Source organism: Magnolia sinica, chromosome 8 (genome assembly GCF_029962835.1).
Source record: "Magnolia sinica isolate HGM2019 chromosome 8, MsV1, whole genome shotgun sequence".
NCBI lineage: Eukaryota > Viridiplantae > Streptophyta > Magnoliopsida > Magnoliales > Magnoliaceae > Magnolia > Magnolia sinica.
The window spans coordinates 89,165,267-89,188,099 of record NC_080580.1 but is presented as its reverse complement, the minus strand read 5'-3'; the positions used below and the strand labels follow the sequence as shown (position 1 = coordinate 89,188,099).

The 22,833-nt window shown below is 41.4% G+C and overlaps 1 protein-coding gene and 1 pseudogene across 1 annotated transcript; both read left to right on the top strand.

The window, feature by feature from the left end:
* The first annotated feature begins 10,357 nt into the window (after nucleotides 1-10,357).
* Nucleotides 10,358-15,430, top strand: LOC131253636 (probable leucine-rich repeat receptor-like protein kinase At1g35710). Its single transcript, XM_058254724.1, has 4 exons — nucleotides 10,358-10,772; nucleotides 11,130-11,472; nucleotides 13,264-13,523; nucleotides 14,999-15,430. The coding sequence occupies exons 1-4, from the start codon at nucleotides 10,364-10,366 to the stop codon at nucleotides 15,355-15,357; spliced, it is 1,371 nt and encodes a 456-aa protein (XP_058110707.1). The 5' UTR covers nucleotides 10,358-10,363; the 3' UTR covers nucleotides 15,358-15,430.
* A 5,525-nt stretch (nucleotides 15,431-20,955) lies between these two features.
* LOC131254370 (low affinity inorganic phosphate transporter 8-like) lies at nucleotides 20,956-22,057 on the top strand (annotated as a pseudogene).
* Nucleotides 22,058-22,833: the final 776 nt, after the last annotated feature.

Below are 22,833 nucleotides of genomic sequence, written 5' to 3'. Positions count from 1 at the left end.
GACGGATGTGCATGCTAGGGATCCAAGAAAATTGAGGAATTGAAGCTTAGGTGGCCCAAAAAGTGTCCAGAATGCAAAATCATAGGGTTTCCACCATCTGATTGGCTCAAAACTGCATGCATGGCCTGAGGGCCATAAATTAACCGTACATATCAAATTTAAGCCCTCAGGTCACTATGAAAGTAGCCCAACAGTTAGATCAGCCCATAGAACAGCGATTTGGGGCCCACCTGATCTTTGGATATGCCTTGATTTTGGTCTCATCTCCTTAAATTAGATGAGAAGTCAGATGGACGGAGCGGATTCCGTTAAAACATCAAGGTGAAGCCTGTAGCAAGATGGGAGATTCTACTTTGTGCCTTTAATTCATAAACTGAATTTGATTGTGGTTTCCTTCTCAAGCACGAACGCACGAGACCCGCCGGTTTCGTGCAGTGGGGCCCATTCAGCATCCAAATCATCCATCTGAACCGTCCACCGAGTCCAGAGGGAGGGCGTGACCCACACCTAGGTGGAATTTTTCCTAGAAGGAGTACCGAGCAGATTTCAACTGTTCAGACGAGGTGCGAACGGTTAGGTGATAATTCTGCGAGCCACATCAATGGACGGCCAAAAACCTTCCGTTCTCGACCGAAATTCCGAGAGCAATCTGGTGGACGGCTTGGATTTTTCATTTGAATCTGAGTATGGACCCCACCAACGTCACAGCGTAATGAATACGCAGTCCCTGTTTTCGCGTCCGGGCGCAGGCCGACTTTTGCGGGCTGTTGTACGATTTCGGTGTTGATCAAAATGCTGATCCAAACCGTCCAAATGATGCCCAAGCCAGGATTGACCCTAGCCATGAAGACGTTTGAAAAATCTGGGACGGTCAGCGTCCCGATCATTCATCCAAACGCAGGTGGTTTGGAGAATTCACTGCATAACGTGCATCGGCCCTGCGCATGATTTCCTCCGGAGCTGTTGCTGCGTAACTCGGGAAACCAGCACCCTATCTTAGGATATTAAAGAGAGAGAGAAGGAGAAAACGGAGGCTGTGGGACTGTTTTTTTGGTTTCGCTTGTCAGGGAGGAGGTTCTTTTGGAAAGTTGGGCTCGGTCTTGGCTTTGAGAGAAGAGGAGATCAGCGCTCGGTTTTGGTTGCTACTACTATCAGGGTGGAGCGATAGGCTTTCAGATTGCTTTGCACTACTATCAGGGTGGAGATACAAGCTAGAGTCAATGATACGATTTCTTGAAGATTGTTTTCCTCAATATGAATTCTATTTGGAAAATGAAAAGGCAAAGGAGGATAACAGGGGTGTCAATGCCTTAACATTTCGGGAATTCGTCAAGAGCCGATTCGGTGCCATTGCAAAGTCATTGAAGGATCATATAAGAAGCTTTTGTACCCACTTACCATCATCTTCACTTTCGAAAAATAACTATAACAACATGGTTTCAGCTTTCAAGTTGATTGAATCTTTTGAAAGCTTGTTACGTGTGAATAATGTCAGTAACAAGAAGCTCAAGGCTGTTGTTCAGATTCTTTTGTCCCATGGGCATGGTAGGATGACAATACCTTCCCGATCTTCATACATTGTTGATTGGTTGGTAATTAGTTTAATTCTATTGTTCACTTTGTCCCCTGGGCATGGTTTGGTGATGGAATCCATTCTAATTCATATACCTTTCATCTCTTGAAAACCGATCAAGTAAGTTCGGTTTGAATTCCATAATCCTTGATGCGGGCATAAGATCTCCCCGATCTCTACAAGTGGATCCTCCGAATCCCTAGTTTCCTTCCTCTGAATTCCTTAAAGTTTTAGATAATTATTCCACAATTATTTCTTAAATTCTATTTGGTTTAGATCACATCTTAGTCTGGTTCTAGTTCTACTTGGTTTCAGATAACGTACAGGTATCGGTCCCTGTGGATTCGACCTCGGTCTTACCGAGTTTATTACTACATCACAACCCTATACTTGGGGAGTGAACAAAATGCACCCATTGTGCATTGAGCCGAGAAGCTCAGTCAAACTGCATTGACCCAACCTCTGTTCGAAGAGGAGAGACTCATTGTGTTAATCTTTAACACAGCAAAAAATTTCGGATTCATGAATCTGATGATGTCAAACTATTCAGCTAATCATGTCAAGGAGGATCTCCATTTACTCTTCACAGAACTAACAACTAATTCAGTGATTCATTCAATAAATTTGTCTTTACTGTCCTGTTTAAATAGCTATACAAAATCAACATTAGAGGGATCTGATAGATCTTGTTTATTTTGTCAGGAAGGTATGAAGAAGTTTTATGTCGTCTTTGTGGGAAGAGTTCCAGGGTTGTATGACAGATGAGAGGATGCACATGTGCAGGTTGATCGATACCCAGGATGTAAACACCAGTCGTACAAATCATACGATGACGCTAGAAGGGCTTGGGAAAATTTTCAGGAACGTTATAGGCTGTTTCCTGGCTGCGGCAAGTAACGGTTTGAGAGGTTGTTGTTCTTTGAAGTATAATATAACTCATACCAACAATCCTGTCTTTTGATTTATATTTCAGTTTGTAACGATTATTGTAGTCCAATTGGCAGAATGATCGTGATCAACAAATTTTCAGGAGATTTAAGTCGGAAGCTCGACGTGATCATGAATTAGCAATAATTGAGGAAGATATTGTAGGGCTGTAGGTTTCGGATGCTGCAATGCCGGACCTGAACAGGGACTACAATTCGTTTACTGATGGGTTTGCTATATGGAAAGTGGTGATAGGAGTATTGCTTATATATGTGGCAGTTGTTTGGATTGTTGCAAACATATCATAGGGGAGGAGAAACAGGTCACGACAGCTGATCTAAGATAATAGTGGAGCATGGAGATGATAGTCCGTGCTTCATGTGTTCTCTATTTGGACTTTGAAATATGTATAGAACTTATGTTTGACCTGTTTTGAATGCCTGAATTGAAGTTAACAGTGTCAACAGCATTTGATTTTAGTTACAATCACAGTATCATTCATTCTGTAGGAATTTATGGTGTATTCTGTGATGGTGGGTCCCACTGGTTCCAGATTATCACATTTTCAATGCTGCCATGAAATCGGATTGAGCTGATGACCTTGTCACTGGCCTGGTGTCAACGGGTTCGATGCTCTGCGGGCCAATCCATAGAGTATTCGTTTCATCCATTCCGTTCATCCATGTTTTGCCGATCATCTTATTACTTGTTGCCAAAAATTGGAAGGGATATAAATTTCCTGTGGACCAGACAATATGAAAACAATCGTGATTGGATATCCCCCGTTTAAATCCTTGTAAGACCCACAGAACTGTTTATTTCATATCCGAGTGTGATCATTAGGTCATGCCAGTCCTGGTGACGAGAAGAATCAAAAAATAGCTTCATCCACACCTTGGCCTGGAAAGTGTTTTTAATGGTCCGCAGTAAGTCAAAACTGATTCCTGTAATGTGATCCAGCTGACGGAGGGTTGGGAAATGGCTTTATTTCCGTATAGTACCGTACAATGATCTGCAAAGATAAATGGACGACATGGATGAAACTACTACAGTTGATGGTGGGGCCCACAGAGGACCAACCACCGGCCATTGGCTAGTGTCAAGGGTAGTCATTTATCCGTGTACTATAACAATTTGTCATAAACTATAATCACACATGTACGATAGCAGAACCAAGAGTCTGTTCCCAAACGTGGGCACTGTTATCCGCAACGTATACATGGACTTAATAAATCGTAACCAAACACCATGGTTGTTGACCATCATTTCAATGTGTATCATGCTATAGTGATTGACATACCGTGACCGTACAGTTGTACAAAGCAACACAATACTATACATGAATCCAAACACGCTCTAAGGTTGCCCACTTGATGGTTGTACCAACTAGATTCTTGGGTCATCTGGATGAGATGACAGTGGTACAAGTATTGCGGGGCTTGGATCCCAAAATCACCGTCTGGGCCTAACAATACTCAACTGCACACCACTCTAAAAAGAAGAAGAAAAAAAATGATCGAGGGATTCATAAAATAGATCGACAACGGAAGTGATCCAGACCATCGGACCTTAGATCGGGCGTATCTTGCAATCTGGAATGAGTTATCTGACGCAAAATATATGATTTTGGGGTAGAATGAGCTACTTTAGCCAACCAACCCTACTATGCTGGGTTGCGCAGCCCGAAATTGTGAAAAACCCTGGATCGATGGTCGTTTCCCTATTTTAATTTCGTTTTTACTATAAATAGTAAGTTTTAGTTTGATTATAACTCTTCATCCGTCGGGCTTTAGGAGTTGCGCCCAACGTGAAAAGAGCTTAGAATAATTAGGAGAACGGTTTGGTGAAGCCAAATAGGACACTTACTATTTTTGGCCGAAAACCTTGCGCACTAGTAGACATCATGACTGTCTATAAATAGTAAGTTTACTATTTATAGTAAGTCGCGGATTCTAGGAGTTTTAGTTGTAGTTTGATTCTGATTTCTTTCTCATTGCTTGGTACCCCCATTTAAAAGGTTGTGAACTCATTTTTATTCATTCATTAATCAATTTCAAATTTATTAGAAATTATTTCTATATCATGCTTTCTTTCCTCGTGGATTCGAGAAGTCTCTGTGAGGAGTCCAGAGAAGTTTCGTGGATTCAGAATAGTTATCCTCTTGAGGAAGATGGTGCTCGACCTCATGTCCTCCCCTGCGTCAACACCACTTTAAAAAGAAAAAATAAAAATAAAATGATTGAGGGATTCATAAAATAGATTCTTCTTTGCTGATATAGGGCCCATTTGGATGCACTTACATTAAAAGAAATGCACCATTGGGCTTAGAAATGAGGGAACGTGACTCAAAAGTAGGGAGAGACTACTCTAAAGGTAGAATCAAGGCCCCCCTACTTGGAATTCTGATGCTCTTTGCAAAAGAAGAGACTTGACTATAAAAACGTAAACTTTTGGCCCAAAGCTACCTTGGAAATCTCATAGCACCCTATGTGTGTGTGTGTGTGTGTACAATGGGTTGCAGACACTTTCATGGCAAAGATGGACCAGAGGAAGCCCGATCGAAGGCAAAAAAAATCCGGACCATCCACATGATTTTGGTTCATACCTTTGTTGTTTGTCATTGGCCCGAGGAGAGTCCTCTGTCTGATACCAATTGATGCAGGGATGAACATGATGAGGTCGATCGCCATCTTCCTTAAGGATAACTACTTCGAATCCATGGAGCTTCTCCGAACTCCTCACAGAGACTTTTTGAATCTACGAGGAAAGAGAGTAAGAAAATAGAAATAAATTCTAATAAATTCATAAATTGATTGATTGATGAAATAAACAAGTTCAAAGCCCTTTAAATAGGGATACTAAGCAATGTGAGAGATTTCAGAATCAAATTACAACTAAAACTCCTAGAATTCGCGACTTTCTATAAACAGTAGATTTTCTATTTATAGTAAGCATCATATGTGGCTGAACCACATTATTTTCCTAATGTTTCTAAACACTTTTCATGTTGGAGACAACTCCTAAAGCTGAACGGATGAAGAGTTATAATCAAACTAAAACTTACTAAAATTAGTAAAAATGGAAATAAATTTAGAATTCGACCATCGATGTAATGGAATCTCGCACATTCGGCATGGGAAAAGTGGCACATCTGGGTTGGTTGGCTAAAGTAGCCCGTCCTACCCCAAAATCATATTTGGTATGTCGAGTAATTCATTCTGGTTTGCGAGATATGCTTGTTTTAAGGTTCTGATAGTCTTAATGACTTTTGCTTTCTATTGAGCCTTTTCTAGTCCATCTTGGACATGAAAGTGTTTGCAACCCGCTCTACATTACATATGGACATCAAGATGCAGTTTCAAATCAAGTTTGAGATGACTTTGGATTTTAGTATGTATTTAGATGTACAATTGCGATGAAATGGCATACTTCATTCATCAAAGAAGAAATGTAGTTACCGTTGTTAATAATCAAGATGAGGAAGTAGCTCTTACCTTCGTTAAACATATCTTGATCCTAGGTCGACCTACTAGAGTTCACGAGGAATTCCAATTATTATCAGCTGTGTGAAGGCTATGATAATGTAATTTCAAGTATTGTAGCTGTGTGAAGGCTATGATCATGTAATTTCAAATATTATTTCCCGCGACGTAGTGAACTTTGTTTGGATCTGCCTCATTTTTGTGCCCATGCTCTAAAATAAGCTGGTAAAATGGATGGACTGCATGGATAAAACACATACATGGTGGGACAAATGAGCCTATGTTCTAAAATAAGCTTGCAAAATGGATGGACTGCATGAATAAAACACATACACCGTGATAGGGCCCACAAACTTTTGACATCGGCTAGCTGGCTGATGTTTGGGTCACCAGCCAACGACCCCACACTAATTCACCTGTGGGTAGAAGTTGTGCAAGTGCACCGAAACTTGTTGGCATTATCACCGGATCACCAGCTAAACCGTATCCCTGCGATACACACAATGTGGGATCCATGTATATGCAATACTTATTCACACGCATTCACATACACGGAAACTTGTTCACATCACCGTGGGGTCACCCAGTCAAACCAGTCCCCGTGGTGCACACCGTTTTGGGCCTATATCTGCAACACTTATTCACCCACGCAGAGAAGTTATTCATATCCATGGAAACTTGTTCATTACTGTGGATAACGTTTTCACCTACTGAAAGTAACTCATCTTACTGTTTGGGGCTGACTATGTTATTTGTATACCATCCCACAAGCACATTTAGTGAGCCCGTCCAAGTCAGTTCCAATCGTTAGGTGGACTACAGGTTTAGGTTTTTTGTGGTGTATTATAGTTTTCTAAGGTGGCCCGTCTGATGGTTGGACCAGCGAGGTCAAGTTGGTCGTGGTGCAACTATTGTTGGGGTTGGATCTCATAACTACTGCCTGGGCCTAACAATACTTGACTGCACACCACTTTTAAAAAAATGATACAAGATGCATAAAATAGATTCTTCTTTGGTGATTTAGGGCCTGTTTGGCTCCACTTTCTTAATGGGGTCTTGGAAAAAGGGTTCAAACCTGCTTTTTCGGTTGTGTTGGTAGCCTGCATGGATGATTTTGGAATGATTTTCTCTCTCTCTTTCTTAAATTGGTTTTTTCCAATTTAGTGTTTTATAGCAATTAGTTTGTCAAGCAGAAGGAGGGGATCTTGCAAAGTCACACCCCTCGGGAGTGTGCATACAAAGTGGGCCTTGGAATCGGAGCGGATTAGGTGAGACCCTAGATCCACCAAGATGGGCGGGACCCCTGACTATAGGGCCCACTATGCCGTCCGTCCATCGGTATTGAAAGCTCATTTTAGAGCATGATTCAAAAAATGAAGCAGATACAAATCTCAGGTGGACCATAATACAAGAAATGGTGGTAATCAACCAATAAAAACTTGTCGTGGGCCAGAAAAGTTTTGGATCAAGCTGATATTTTTGTTGTCTCTTCATCTAGATCTTTGTGACCTTGTCAACAGGATGGATGGAAAATAAACATTCCTGTGGGCCAAATGAAGTTTTTAGTGGTGGGGATTCAATTACTACTGTTTCATGTGGTATGGTCTACGTAATATCTAAATCTACTTCCTTTTTGCGATAATACCCTAAAACGATCTTTCAAAACAGTTGGATGGTGTTGATTTAAGGCACATACATCACTATGGCCCCACAGCCAGGGGTGCCAGTACCCACCTTGGTGGACCCGGGTCTCACCTAATCCGCTGTCCCCCTTGGAATCTAGTAGCTCCCTACAAAAGGGGGGACGTGACTCAAAAGTCAGGGCAGACTTGACTCTTGAAGTTGAATCTGGGCCCAAACCCAGACAGTCATGGCCCAACTCCTTGAAATCTGCTAGCACCAAAAAAAAAAAAAGAAAAAAAAAAAGAAGAAACGAAAAAGACTTTCCCTTTAAAAGGAGGGAAGACTTAGCTCGTAAAGTAGAATCGGGGCCCAAATCCATCCAGTTAAGGTCCCACTATTCTGAATCTTGATGCTCCTTGTAAAAGAATAGATTTAACTCTTAAGGGTAGGAGACAAGTCCAAAACCATCCAGTCCCACCCAAATCACACTCCTTGGAATATGATTGATGGGAATCGCCTCTAACCTATGGTTACGAGAATCACATGTATGTGACTTTAAGCTCTATGAGGGCTACTCCATTCTTTGTGCCAGCCCATGCTAAGAGTTAATGTTAAAAATCAAGAAGATTCAGCAACTAATTGAACCATTAAGATTTGAACGTGCCTTATTTTTTAAATGACGTCCAAAAAATGGACAAGCGCAGTGGATAAAACACAAACATCAATTTCACCATATCATCTTTGGAGATGAGCCCAATTACGAGTCAGATCTGAAACTCAAATGGGTCACACAATAGGAAATAGTCCTGACATGATCACACATAGATCAGAAAACAAGAATGCTCTGTTGGATGTTAATCCTCTGTGCAAGTGCACATAGTCATAATCCAAATAGTTAATGTTAGAAACTGTGGATGGTCCATATGACTTATGATCCAAATGCAGCCTTAAAGCCTGAGACAGTAGTAGTCTTCATACTTTTTTTTTTTCTTTTTTTTTTTTTTTTTAAATTTTACTTTTGTTAGCTTGTTAGTACACACCCATGTCAGTACACACACTCCATGTTAGCCACCCCCACTAGGGATCAATACCAAGACCTCAAGTGTTGAAACGAGGTATCTCCACTCAGTCTACCGTTGAGCTATGGATCTGGCTGTAGTAGTCTTCATACTTGAAATTACAAAAGAATATTATTTCATATTAGCCCCAATTGGAGCAATGTTAAGCTTCTACTAAAACCTCAAAGTACATAGAGAATGGACCACCTGAGTTTTTTTATCAGGCTGTCTCTGTACATTCACTTTAGGCCTCTTGGTTACACTTGGATAATGGGTTTGACAAAAGATACAGACTTATGGTTGGCATCCCTTCCATTATTCCATAGGGGTGGCCACTTGAGTTGTGGATCACTACTCTGATTTTTATTTTTATTTTTGGCCTCACAACCAAGACTCATGGATGGAACCTCATGAATGGAGTGGATTTTATATATAGAACTGGTGGGCCCCACAGCTCTTAGGTGTTTTATGGATTGTGTAGAACCAGTGCTGAGGGTCCCATGTAAACGTAAAGTTGTGGGGCCAAGTAAAAACAGAGTTGTAGGGAGCCCATTCCTACAATTGCGGTTACATGGAGTCCGTGTAAGCAAAAAGTTGTGGGGTCCACCGTGATGTGCGTGTGATACTTTGGCCAGCTCACCCAAAAATGTGACGGGCCCTAGACTGAAGTGGGCCATGCCACAGGAAAAAGTGATGATTGAATGCTTATCATTGAAACCTTCCCTAGGGTCACTGAAGTTTTGTATCAGTCTAATATTTGTGTTTTCTGTTCATCCTTACAGGTATAATTGAAACTGTATGAACAGTTTGGATGTCATATAAATATCATGGTGGGCCCAAGGAAGTGTCAATGGTGAGTGTTTCCATCCCCACTGTTCTGTGGCGCATTAGAGTTTTGAATGCATTCAATACCCACGGTTTCCTGTAGTGTGGCCCACTTCAGGTTTGAATCTGCCTCATTTTTAGGCTTATGCCCTAAAATAAGCCGGCAAAGATGACAGACTGCCTAGGCTAAACACGTAAATTAGGGTAGGGCCCATGGAGCTTTGACACCAGCTAGCTGGCTGGGGATCGGGTCACTAACGAAGCTGTATCTCCATGATACACATCATATGGGGCCCATTTCTGCGACACTGTATGCAGTAGTTATTCACGTGGACGAAGCTTGTTCACATCATCGCCCGTGGAAAACGTTTTCACCTACTGAAAGTTTTTCATCTTACCGTGTGAGACCGACTGCAATTGGATGTTTTTTTTTTTTTTTTTTTTTTGGTGTATTATAGATTTATAAGAAGGCCTACCTGATGGTTGGATGAGCTGGATTTGATTTTTGGGTGATCTGGTCAAGTTGGTGGTGGTGCAACTATTGCAGGAGATGGACAGAGTGAATATAAGAAAAACATCACAGGTTCACCCATTCAGTTAAGCATATATCTACGTTAGGAAGATATGTGACATCAGCACCGACGTGAAAATAGAAAATCAGAAAACCAAATGCTCTGCTAGACATTAATTCTCTGTGCAAGTGCACAGTCGTCATCCAAACCCTTAAAATAATGTATACAACAAGTCAATACTTTTTTTTTTCTAGTCATAAAAATAAGATGGGCAGTACAATCGAAGCCATTTGTATCAACCTTTTCCTATAAATACCCATATATCCATCGTAATTTTGTAGCGGACCATAAGCAACAACAGCCATGGCCATACATATATCTCTCTCCCTCGCTTTTCTCCTCTTTTTCCTACCCTTTCTTTCTTCTTCCCATGCAACAATATCATCTGCAACAGCAGGACTGCCAGAAGCAGAGGCTCTCCTAAAATGGAAAGCCAGCCTCTCACCAGCACAAGCTCTCCACTCATGGTCACTTCCTGCTACTAATGCCAGCACCAACACCCTATCTCCATGCAAATGGACTGGGATCTCATGTAACAGCCTTGGAAGTGTAACTGAGATAAGCCTACCGAGTGCAGGCTTGCAAGGTAAGCTCGACAACTTGAGCTTCCCCTCATTTCCAAACCTCGTTCATCTCAATCTCAGTGGCAACACTCTCACTGGTACCATCCCAGCTCATATTGGTGCTCTTTATAAACTCACATCGCTCAATCTGTCTGCAAATAGTATAAGTGGATCAATACCCCAATTTGGGAATTTAATGAATCTCAAAAATCTTGATCTGTCCAATAACAGTCTAACAGGTTCTATCCCTTCCACTTTAGGGAACTTGACAAAGCTGACAGTCCTCTACCTCCATCAAAATCAAATTTCTGGTTCTATTCCTCCAGAACTTGGGAATTTAATGAGTCTCAATGAGCTAGCATTGAACCAAAACAATCTGACTGGTCTGATCCCTGCTGCTTTGGGTAATTTGAGAAACCTTACAATTTTGTATCTCTACAGCAACCGAATTTCTGGTTCAATTCCTCCACAATTTGGGAATTTAATGAATCTCGAAATTCTTGCTATGTCCAATAACAGTCTAACAGGTTCTATCCCTTCCACTTTAGGGAACTTGACGAAGCTGACAGTCCTCTCCCTCTTTCAAAATCAAATTTCTGGTTCTATTCCTCCAGAACTTGGGAATTTAATGAATCTCGAAATTCTTGCCATGTCCAATAACAGTCTAACAGGTTCTATACCTTCCACTTTAGGGAACTTGACAAAGCTGACAGACCTCCCCCTCTCTCAAAATCAAATTTCAGGTTCTATTCCTCCAGAACTTGGGAATTTAATGAATCTCAACAATCTTTATCTGTCCAATAACATTCTAACAGGTTCTATCCCTTCCACTTTAGGGAACTTGACAAAGCTGACAGTCCTCTCCCTCTTTCAAAATCAAATTTCTGGTTCTATTCCTCCAGAACTTGGGAATTTAATGAATCTCAACAATCTTGCTCTGTCCAATAACATCCTAACAGGTTCTATCCCTTCCACTTTAGGGAACTTGACAAAGCTGACAGTCCTCTCCCTCTTTCAAAATCAAATTTCTGGTTCTATTCCTCCCGAAGCAGTAAATATGGTTAATCTCGAGATTGTTGACATGTCCTTTAACCTTTTAACAGGTTATATCCCTTCTACTTTAGGAAACTTGACCAAGCTTACTAGGTTGTCCTTTGCTGACTGTCAATTATCTGGTTCCTTGCCTCAAGAAATGACAAACATGACAAATCTTTCTAAACTCCACTTGAATGGCAACAGCCTCTCTGGCTATTTACCTCAGTTATGCCAGGGCGGATCTCTTCAATTCTTCACTGCTGTTGGCAACCATTTCACTGGTGAGATCCCAAAAAGCATCAGAAATTGCACTAGCTTAATAAGAGTGCGACTTAATGGAAACCGACTTGCTGCAAACGTATCGGAAGCCTTTGGTGTATACCCGCATCTCTCATTCATGGATGTCAGCAACAACATGTTGTTTGGTGAACTCTCACCAAATTGGGGAGAATGCCGAAATTTGACAAAGCTACAATTATCCGGGAACATGATCTCCGGTAGAATTCCTCCTGAGATAGGACAGTTGATGCAGCTAAGTGTGCTTGATCTTTCTTCAAACCAGCTGGTAGGCGAGATTCCAAAGGAATTTGGGAGGCTGACTTCTTTGTTCAACTTAACTTTAAATGAAAACCAGCTTTTTGGTCAGATACCCCAAGAGATTGGAAAACTATCCAATTTGGAGGTTCTTGACTTGTCAATGAATTGCCTAAGTGGTCCAATACCACCTAGATTAGGTGATTACTTCAAACTCCAATATCTTAAATTGAGCAAAAATGTTTTAAATGGCAGCATTCCTTTTCAGATTGGTAACCTAGTATACCTACAGGGCTTACTAGATCTAAGTCGTAACTCCCTCAACGGACAAATATCACCACAACTCACGAAATTGATTCGGCTGGAAAACTTAAACCTCTCCCACAACATGCTGTCAGGCTCCATTCCACCTTCTTTTGAAGGGATGTTCAGCTTGCAATCCATTGATTTTTCATACAATGCTTTGGAAGGTCCTCTTCCCAACAGCAAAAGCTTTCAGAAGGCTCCTGCAGAGGCATTCGTATATAATAAGGGCTTATGTGGTGAAGTGCAAGGTTTGCGACCCTGCAATGCCTCTTCAATCAATCATGGTGATGTGATGAAAGGTCACAGAGTTGTGATCCTCATTATTCTTCCTGTGTCAGTGGCTTTGTTTCTTTTATTGGTAATCATTGGCATTTCTTCCATTTATTACCAAAGAAGAAGAAATATAAAGAAATGGGTTCTTGAGAGGAGCAGCGAAAATCCATTTTCAATATGGAATTATGATGGGATTGCTGTGTTCAAAGACATCGTGGAGGTGACAGAGGGTTTTGACGACAAATACTGCATTGGAATTGGAGGGTATGGAAAAGTTTACAAAGCAAATCTATCAATGGGTCAGGTAGTAGCTGTGAAGAAACTTTACCCGCTCGAAGGAGGGGATCAATATGATCAAAGAAGTTTTAGAAATGAGATACAAGTATTAACCGAAATCCGCCATCGCAACATAGTGAAGCTTTATGGCTTTTGTTGCCATGCTCGATGCTCGTTTCTCGTCTATAAGTACATGGAAAGGGGAAGCTTGGCAAGTATCCTAAACAATGATGAAAAAGCTGCACAATTGGACTGGACTCTAAGGGTGAAGATTATTAAAGGTGTGGCCCATGCTTTATCTTACATGCACCATGATTGCGCCCTGCCAATTGTCCATCGAGACCTATCAAGCAATAATGTTTTGCTGAATTCGGAACTTGAGGCTAGTGTTTCTGATTTTGGCACTGCACGATTGCTGATACCTGATTCGTCCAATTGGACTACGCTTGCAGGCACTTGTGGATACATTGCTCCAGGTTAGTCACTAATATATTCTCAATGCTGAATAGTTTTATCATAAATTAGTCTTTATTTTTCTTAATATTTTCTATTTTTTGTTGAAATTATTTACTATAAAATTTGTGCATTAGTTATCATGCACACTATTGTCAAATGGGGCAATCTAAGGCAACTGGAATATGAGAAAATTCATATTTGAAAATCTTAAGAAACTTTCACCACATTTTATTAGCTATTAAATTTATGGCATTGACCATTTTTAACTGTACATTTGTTGGCCACCAATTGGTTATATAGAATCCTTCCATAAGTGTCATTTCTGGGATCTTCTCTATCTACAACATGGGTCATGTTTCCAGATGGTCTGGATAGATTTACATGCATACCAAGTTTAGATAGATGAGTTACGGGTAGTTAATAAATGATTGAAAAAGCTCATGTCTTCTAGCCCATGCTAGTAAATCTGAAAATGGTGCATCAGGGAATGTGGGATCGTGAAATACTCTACCAAGAGATCCCAGAGCATGAGCTTGGGCTTTCCCTACTATATAAGGGTTCCACAGCTCTAAGATCCAGACCGTCCATGTGATGTCTCACACAATGAATGCCCGACACAACAAAAGAAGTTGATTGAAAAATCCTAGACATTGAATCTATGGTCTTTCTTTGTTTAATGTGCACAATTACCTTTTATTCTTTCTTGATCATTTATCTGTTGGCCACTAAAATGGTTAGGATTTCCAATTAGAGATTTGCCAATGCATGAGCCATCCAAATTGGAACCCACCATGTCAATGGTTTGGATCTTAAAACTATGGACCTCACTAGTACAGTCTTAAAACCTTAGATATTCTGAAGCACGTTTTTGGGTTGTTGAGAGAGAGAGAGAGAGAGAGAGAGAGAGAGAGAGAGAGATTCTGCTTATAGGTCCAGAATATTGATACTAGTTTGTTGGTCCACAATATTGATACAAGTAATTATGTTAAATACAACATTACCTATACACGCCATTAAAATCTCTAGTTCACACATGCCAACTTCTCACGCGTATAGGAAATTTGAGGCATACATTAAAATAGGCCCAACCATCCAGATGACCCGACAATGATTAAGCTTGTCCTGTTATCGGGCAGGCCACCACCACATCAAAACAATGGACAATTTTGAGAAAAAAAAAATTAATTAAAAAAAGGCCGACAATATGCATTCAATGTATGTATGTGGCATATATGCCTAATATGTGGACGATCCTGACTTCCTAGCCAGATCATCAGAAAGTTTGGCCCATCTTATGTTCCTCCCAGATGTACCAAACACCTTACTTGGCACATGCTTAGTTTGTAGAGATGCCTTGGTATTAGCAAGCACCAAAGCCTAGAAGATATGAAACCTAGATTAAGAAACCAGGTTAGTTTGATATATGGATAAGATTTTATCTATTAATGATTAGCAAAGACTAAAGAATCTGATTGAACAATCTTCTATCATGCAGAGCTTGCATATACAATGAGGGTGACTGAGAAATGTGACGTCTATAGCTTTGGTGTTGTGGCACTGGAAGTGATGATGGGAAGGCATCCTGGGGAACTCATCTCCACTTTGTCATCACCAAATAGAGAAGATACACTGCTAAAGGATATGTTGGACCAACGTCTCTCTGATCCGATGGCAGAGGTTGCACAGGAAGTCATATTTGCAGTGTCCATGGCCCTTGCATGCATTCGGCCGGATCCAAACTTTCGGCCAACCATGCACCACGTGGCTCAGGAGCTATCTGTTGGTGGGCCTTCCTTCTCTCTAAAGCCATTCCATGCACTTACATTTCGTCAACTGATGGATCTCAAGGTATAATTGGGTGTATGAAAATTAGTGAGGTTGTGGGCGTGTAGTGGCAAGAACATTATTGTTGTGTGTCTATTGTATGAATATATATTTCTAGGATTAGTGATAAAAATACAAATCTAATAAAAGTAGGTTGAAAGAATAAAGATGTTTTCTTGTTTGGTGGTTATCTTCTAACTGAAGTTTTTACGCCCAAGAATTTACCTTATAGGGATTGTAATCCTTTTCTGTGATACCAGTTGTGCACTAATGTATCATCAAAAGTAGAAGAGTGGATTCATTTATCTGTGAAAGTAGGCATAGACAGTGGCTTCTTTAAACAGAAGAGAAAAGAAGAAAAAAGAACTTCAGCTGGCCTTGTTGCAACTTGCAACCATCTTCTTTCTCCTTGTTTGGAAGTCCTCCGATACTATTCCAGATTGCTTGTTGGCTGATTTCTATTAGTTTAAATATGTCGAAATATTGTTCGACAGGTAAACAGATGAGATCGACAGGTCAAAAATTACAGAATTTTCAATTTAAATCTCTGGATAGTTTTTAGTTGTTTCAACTTATAGACTAGACAACTTGATGACAGGTCGATTGACAGTGGAAATTTACATATTTTTCAAAGTTTATTTCCTTATTTTATTGGAATTCTTTGATTACATTTCTAAGATTTGTTTAGGATTATTTAGAGGATGTTAAACTCTTTTTTTATATCATTCATTCAATCAACAAACTTCTTAAGAAATTTCTTATTTTCTCTCATGGATTCGAGAAACCTCTTGTGGATTCAAGGGTGCCTTGTGGATTTAATGTATTTATCAATTGAGGAAGATGGTGATTGACCTTATCACATCCTTCCCCATGTCATGTTGGATACCTTAACATAACTTATATGCTTAAACAAAAAAAGATTGCTTTTCTATTAGAGTGGAGTGTGATTGAAGGTGTTCGCAATAATCGTAAACAGAAACCCATAGTTAAAGGGAAGACCTCCACTGTTGTGATCCAACAGAAATCCAGATGTCTTCCATTTAATGTCAAAAACAGAATTTTAGCTGCAACTTTTGCTAAAGAATCTCCTGATGGTTTTGGGAACTCTGGATTCCTTTCTGCCAGAGATTTTCCCTTTGAAACTTCCAGTGACGCTGCAGCTGTGGATATTTGAAAATTTTCCAAATCTTTTGCTGCAGCTGTGGATTTTTGAAAATTTTCCGAATATTTTGCTGCAACTTCAATGGAGGAATCTCCCATCAATTTTGACAATACTAGATTACTCTTTGCCAGAGATTTTCCCTTTGAAATGGCGGCATCTGCATCCCCAACATTGTTTATTCTCTCCAGCAACTCTGAAGCAGTAGATTGTCCGAAAGAATCTGCCTTTGATGTTGAAAACCCTAGATCCTCCTTCGCAGGAGATTTTCCCTTCGAAACAGTGGCATCAACATCACCAATATTGTCAATTCCCTGCAGCAGCTCTGCATCCATGGATTTTTCAGAAGAATTCACCTTCGATTTTGAAAACCTTAGATCCTTCTCAGCAGCAGGAGATTTTTCTTCCAAGGCATGGGATCTCTTCGCGCTCCTCTCTGCAAACCCTAGATTCGCACCATCCCTTTGACAAACTACTCTGACAACACCCGGAGGATCATTGACAACATCTGTGGCATTATCTCCACTAACGATCCTCAGCGGTGGGGAAGAATCTCCCTTTCACTCCGGAGACCCTAAATCTGGAGATTTTCCGATAAAAAATCGAGACTTGATCCTCTCAAAGAACCATAGATCCTTCTCCACCAAGGATTTTCCCTTCGAATCGATCCTCGAAAGCCCTACATCAAGCGGGAGAGAGATCAAGAGGGAGGGTCAGGAATAGGGAGTGGGAGAAAGGGAGAGATCTGGCAAGAGGGCTGGGAGGGTTAGGATTGGGGTTGGAATTAGTCACGTGTTGGTTCTAGAGAGGTATAAAATAGTTCCACATTTGATACAGTTTTAAACCGTTTCAAAACCAAAAAAGTACCCGTTCCTAAATGGCCTTTTTGGTGTAGTGACAACCATATCTACCAGATGACCCAAAAGTCTAGCTAGTCTATCCATCAGGTGGGCCACCTTAGAAAACTACAATACACCAAAAAAGAAAAAAAAAAAACCTCCAAACCTGTAGCCCATGTGATGATTGGAACCGACTTGACTTTCGGGTCAAGCTGATCATCATGGCAGGGCTCACCAGATATGCTTGTCAGAAGGCATACAAACAACACAGTCAGCCCCATAGTAAGATGAATTACTTCCATGCATGATGTGAACCAAGTTTCCAGGCACGTGAATAACTTTTCCGTGCAGTTGAATAAGTGTTGCAGAAATGGGCCTCACATAGCGTGTATCATGGGGACGTGGTTTGGATGGTGACCTGGACACCAACTAGCTAGCCGGTGTCAAAGCTGTGAGCCCTACCATGATGTATGGTGTTTTATCCATGCAATCCATCCATTTTGCATGAGCCCAAAAATAGGCAGATCCAAACCTCAAATGGACCATACCACATGAAATACCCAATTATGGGGCTACTACCATAAGCTCAGAAAATGAATGCAATTGAGGTGTATAAGATCTCTAGGGCCATGTTCTTGGTGGCGCTCTTCACCACTGTCCCGGGCAACTGGTGTACTGTCTTCCTTATTGATCAGATTGGACGGTTTGCGATCCAGATCGGCGGGTTTCTCATGATGTCCATTTTCATGGCAGTTGTTGGATTCCGGTACAGTGAGGTAAGGGGCAATTCTTGCGACGGACAATCCCCGTCGGGATTTTGCTAAAAAAAACATATTAAAGTTCATGGTGTTCTATGGGCTTACCTTCTTCTTTGTGAATTTTGGGCCTCACACCACAACATTCATCCTGCTGGCTGAGCTGTTCCTGGCGAGGCTCCGGTCCACCTGTCATGGGATATCTGCAACTACTAGGAAGGCGAGGGCCATTATCAGTGCCTTCATCGTCTAGAGATACACAGTACTCCATGTGGACAAGAACGATGATCAGATCAACCGGGTGGTGAATTTCATCGGATGTCTGTTCACTTTCATGTTGCCGGAGACCAACGACCGATCGCTCGAGGAGATCTCAGGTGAGGACAAGGATCTCGGCGGTGGGAGGGAGGAGAATGGGAGGAATTCAACGGCTGAGATCTACCCTGTAGTGGAAATGGTTTAAGTTAATGGCACTGATTTAAAGGTGCTAAGACAGGAGTGGCTTGCTCGGGTGGTAGACTCTCAGGAGTTTCAACACTTGGTCAAGGGTTCAAGTATCCATAGGTCGTGAAATTCCACTAGCGTGGGTGTGTGGGGTGTGTGAGTGGGTAAAAAAAAAAAAAGGGGGGGTGCTAAGACAGTGGGCCGGAGCCAAAAATTACAAAAAAAAAAAAAGTATGATTCTAGCTTGCCTGATGATGAGGCATCTAATGGGTTCCCAAATTCAACAAATCAACATCTATTAAACGTAAGTGGGATTATCTGATCAATCTGATTTTCTGTTTACGACCAATCTACAGTCGGTCCCACTATTGGACGGTTCAGATTTGAAGTAAATGCGATGTACATGTATAATAGAAAAACCACCCCAACAATACTGCAGTTTGGAGTATGGTTTGCATCGATGCATCTTTGTTTTTCCGCATGTTGTTTGATTTTGAATTATCTACTGTGGAAGTCGTGTTTGCAAACACGACTTCACGAAATTTCATGATATTTGGTACAACCAAATGCTCCTAACAAGAAAATAATAATAATAATAATAATGTGGTAATTTCCCTGGTGTGTGGCCCATGGTTGGTTCATCAAAGCCATTGATCTGATGGTCCCCTATCATGAATGTACCATACTCAGATCGCTTGTAATCTTTTTTAGAGGAGAGAAACTTTGATACTCTGGCAGAGTTAGATGGACACACATGCACTTAGAAATTACTTAAAAATTGCATATCTGGAATATACGTAATTCAAATTACACGTAGAATGATAAGAACTTCCGGTGTTGAAGTTTTCTGAGGCAGTTACCATCAGCTGTTTGCCTAGTCAGATCAACGATCTGGATCACTGATCCATAATCCCACATGTACATGGGAATTGGCTGATGAGCAGGAATTTATGATGCTGTTTGCCTAGTTAGATCAACGGTCTGGATCGCTGATCCATGTTCCCACATGTATGGGAAATTGTCTGAAGGGCAGGAACTTATGATGCTATTTGCCTAGTCAGATCAACGGTCTCGATCACTGATCCATGGTCCCCCATCCAAGCGGATTGCGTGGTAACCCCAACATCACTGATATCCCTGATGATCAGACTCTGTAGGGTCCACTGTGATGTGTGTGTTTTATCCACACCGTTGTTTCGTTTTGCCAGCTCATTTTAGGCTCATGCCTTAAAATGAACTGTCAAAACGGATGAACGGTGTGATTAAAAAACATAAATTACGGCGGTACAGTGTCCCATTTCTTTGAAAGGCAACACTATTCCAAGGCTTGGACCTGGATCACTCGCATACACTATACTACCCCTACCAACTCATCTAGGCTGCACGTCTTGAAAACCCTGTGCAGGTAAATTCCTACCGTTGAAATCTCGCTGGGTCCTCTATGATGTTTATATACCATCCATACCGTTCATATGGTCATTACTATTAGTATGAACTGGAAAAACAAAAAATAGCCTGATTTTATAACTTATGTGGTCCACGCATGTTTCAACTGTAGACGTTCAATCCTCTGCCGTACGAGCCACTTGATATTTGGATTTGGATCATTTTGGGTCTATGTCCTTACATGATCTGGAAAAAAAAAAAAAAAAAACCAATGGACGGAGTGGATTTCCCATAAACATCACGGTGGGCCCCACATAGCAGGAAATAGGCGTCCTAAAGACCACTTTCTTGTTGGTAACGACTTTTCAAAAAAGCCGTTACTTCCAAAGTGAATTTCTTGTTTAAATCACAGCCAGAACTTCCAAACACCAAGTTCGCTAATTCCACACGCGACGGTATATGCCGTATCATCCATATGTGGTCACGCGTGCAAATATGAGACACGTGTATGAGATCTTATTTTTACGTGTATGAGATCTGATTTTTTCATAAGGTTGAAAATAATCCTTAGTTCTTCTTTCTGAAAACTCAAAACTATTCATTTCTTCAAGTGGGCCACAAGTTGCAAAGTAATTTGACGGTTGAAATTTCCTTCTTTGTAGCCATTCATTTTTTTCAATATGAAGTGGCCCACTTAGTTATAAAATGACCTGAATTTTATTCCAGAAGATCTAAACAATATTGTAGATCACCTGATTAAGAGCTAAGATCTCACAAATGTATAACAGAGAGACAGATGCACTCGTGTGAAGATGTGTATGTCTCCAACACGTGTGGATTTAGCCACTCCTCTCCCATACGCAATCCGGATAAAACAGAAACCCGCCCTATGCAACACCACCATTCCATCTCTAACACACAATCCTCAACACCCATTTGGCGACGCTCAGTCGGACGATCGGACGGTTGAGATTGGTTAGCAATGTTACTGCCACAAGGTATCATCGCCGTCTTCTCGGTGCTCGACAATGAAAAGGCCCAGCTCTACCATTTCACACAGATCGCCGGGATGGGGTTCTTCACCAACGCCTACTACCTCTTCTGCATCACAGCCGTCATTAAGCTGATGGGCCACCTCTACTACTACAATCCAACGATCCAAAACCCAGGGACCCTACCAGACAATGTCAACAATGCAATCTCCGGCATAGCGCTGTGTGGGACACTAGCCGGCCAGCTGTTTCTCTGGTGGCTTGGAGACAAGCTTGGGAGGAAGAAGGTGTACGGTATCAAGCTCGTTACGATGGTTGGATCTGCGATCGCATCCGCCTTCTCAATGGGGTCCACCGCCAAGACCGCAATGAGCTGTCTATGCTTCTTCCGCTTCTGGCTTGGATTCGGCATTGGTGGTGACTACCTCCTATCGGCTGTCATCGTGTCGGAGTACACCAACCAAAAGATGCAGGGTGGGTTGATTGCTGCCGTATTCGCGATGCAAGGAACTGGGATTATGGTGACGGGGTCTGTCGCGATGTGCGTCTCCATGGCATTTTGTGTGTACTACCCACCACTAGGCTTTGTTACCAACCACGTACTGTTGACACAGCTGGAAGGTGATTTCGTCTGGCGGATTGTTCTCATGTTAGGGGCGATTCCAGCTGTTCTGACATACTATTGGCGGATGAAGATGCCGGAGACAGACCGGTTCATTGGAAAGGGGGACGATAAGAAGGCGGTGGCTGACATGGAGAAGGTCCTTGAGAGCGATATACAGGCTACTGAAGTTGAAACCGGGATGAGAAAATCGTATGCGTTGGTCTGCAAGGAGTTCGTGGCTTGCTACTGGGCCTACCTGATTGGAATATCCATGACATGGTTCTTCCTTGATATCAGTTTCTTTGGAACATTCATGAGATGGTTCCTCCTTAACGTTGCCTTCTACAGCTACAACATCACGCAGAAGGACACCTTTCCGGCGATCGGGCTGGTGCGGAAAGCCCAGAAAATGAATGGAATCGAGGAGGCGTTCGGGATCTCCAAGAAAATGTTCCTGGTGGCGCTCTTCGCCACTGTCCTGGGATATTGATTCAGTCTTCCTCATTCACAGGATTGGACGGCTCATGATCCAGCTCGGCAGGTTTTCATGACGTCCATTAATCTTACACCGAGTCAAAGAACGCAATAGAAAATGAAAATTTACAAGTCACGTTTTTAAAGGAGTCCAGTAGAAATCATGAGTGTCAATAAAAAATAAGTTTATCATTTTTATTAAGTCACGTTTTTCATGGAGTTTGACTATGAAACTTCTTCCCACGTTGTGAGGAGTTCAGAGAAGAAGCTCCGTGGACTTGGAGTAATTATCTCCTTGAGGAAGATTGGTCAACCTTATCACATTCATCCCTGCGTTGGTATTAGAGCGAGGAGTCCCCTAAGATTAATGGCAAATAATGAATAAAATTGGCCAAAATCCTATAAATGGTGATTTAAGGATTTGTTATATTTTGGAAAGAATAAAAGCTTCTAACCGAATGAGTTATTTAACTATGTAAGAATGGCAGGCAACACTCAGACCTTCTTATTAATAAGCTAATTCGACCTCGAGATCAAGGCCATGCTCAGCCAGTGATTGCTGTACAACACAACCCAAATTTCTATAGGTCACCGTCACTGCCACTGGTAAATCGTTGGACTACCCCATCACTTATTTGGCATTATCAATTCACCGTGAGTCATAACAAATAGATGGATCGGATTGTTCATTGGACCTAATTGTGTAAACAAACTTGACCGTTGGATTGAAGTGACGTTCCGAGAGCAACCGACCTTTTTCTCGGGATTTTTTTATTTTTTTATTTTTCGTTTTTCTTTCTTTAGACACGCGCCACATAGCACACGAACCCATGACCCGATGGTTGAAACGGAC

Excerpts from the sequence above, each read along its gene's own strand:
- LOC131253636 (XM_058254724.1), top strand. The coding sequence starts at position 10,364 with ATGGCCATACATATATCTCTCTCCCTCGCTTTTCTCCTCTTTTTCCTA. Across the intron at positions 10,773-11,129 it reads TAAACTCACATCGCTCAATC|TGTCCAATAACAGTCTAACA; the intron begins TGTCTGCAAATA and ends AAATTCTTGCTA. Across the intron at positions 13,524-14,998 it reads TTGTGGATACATTGCTCCAG|AGCTTGCATATACAATGAGG; the intron begins GTTAGTCACTAA and ends TCTATCATGCAG.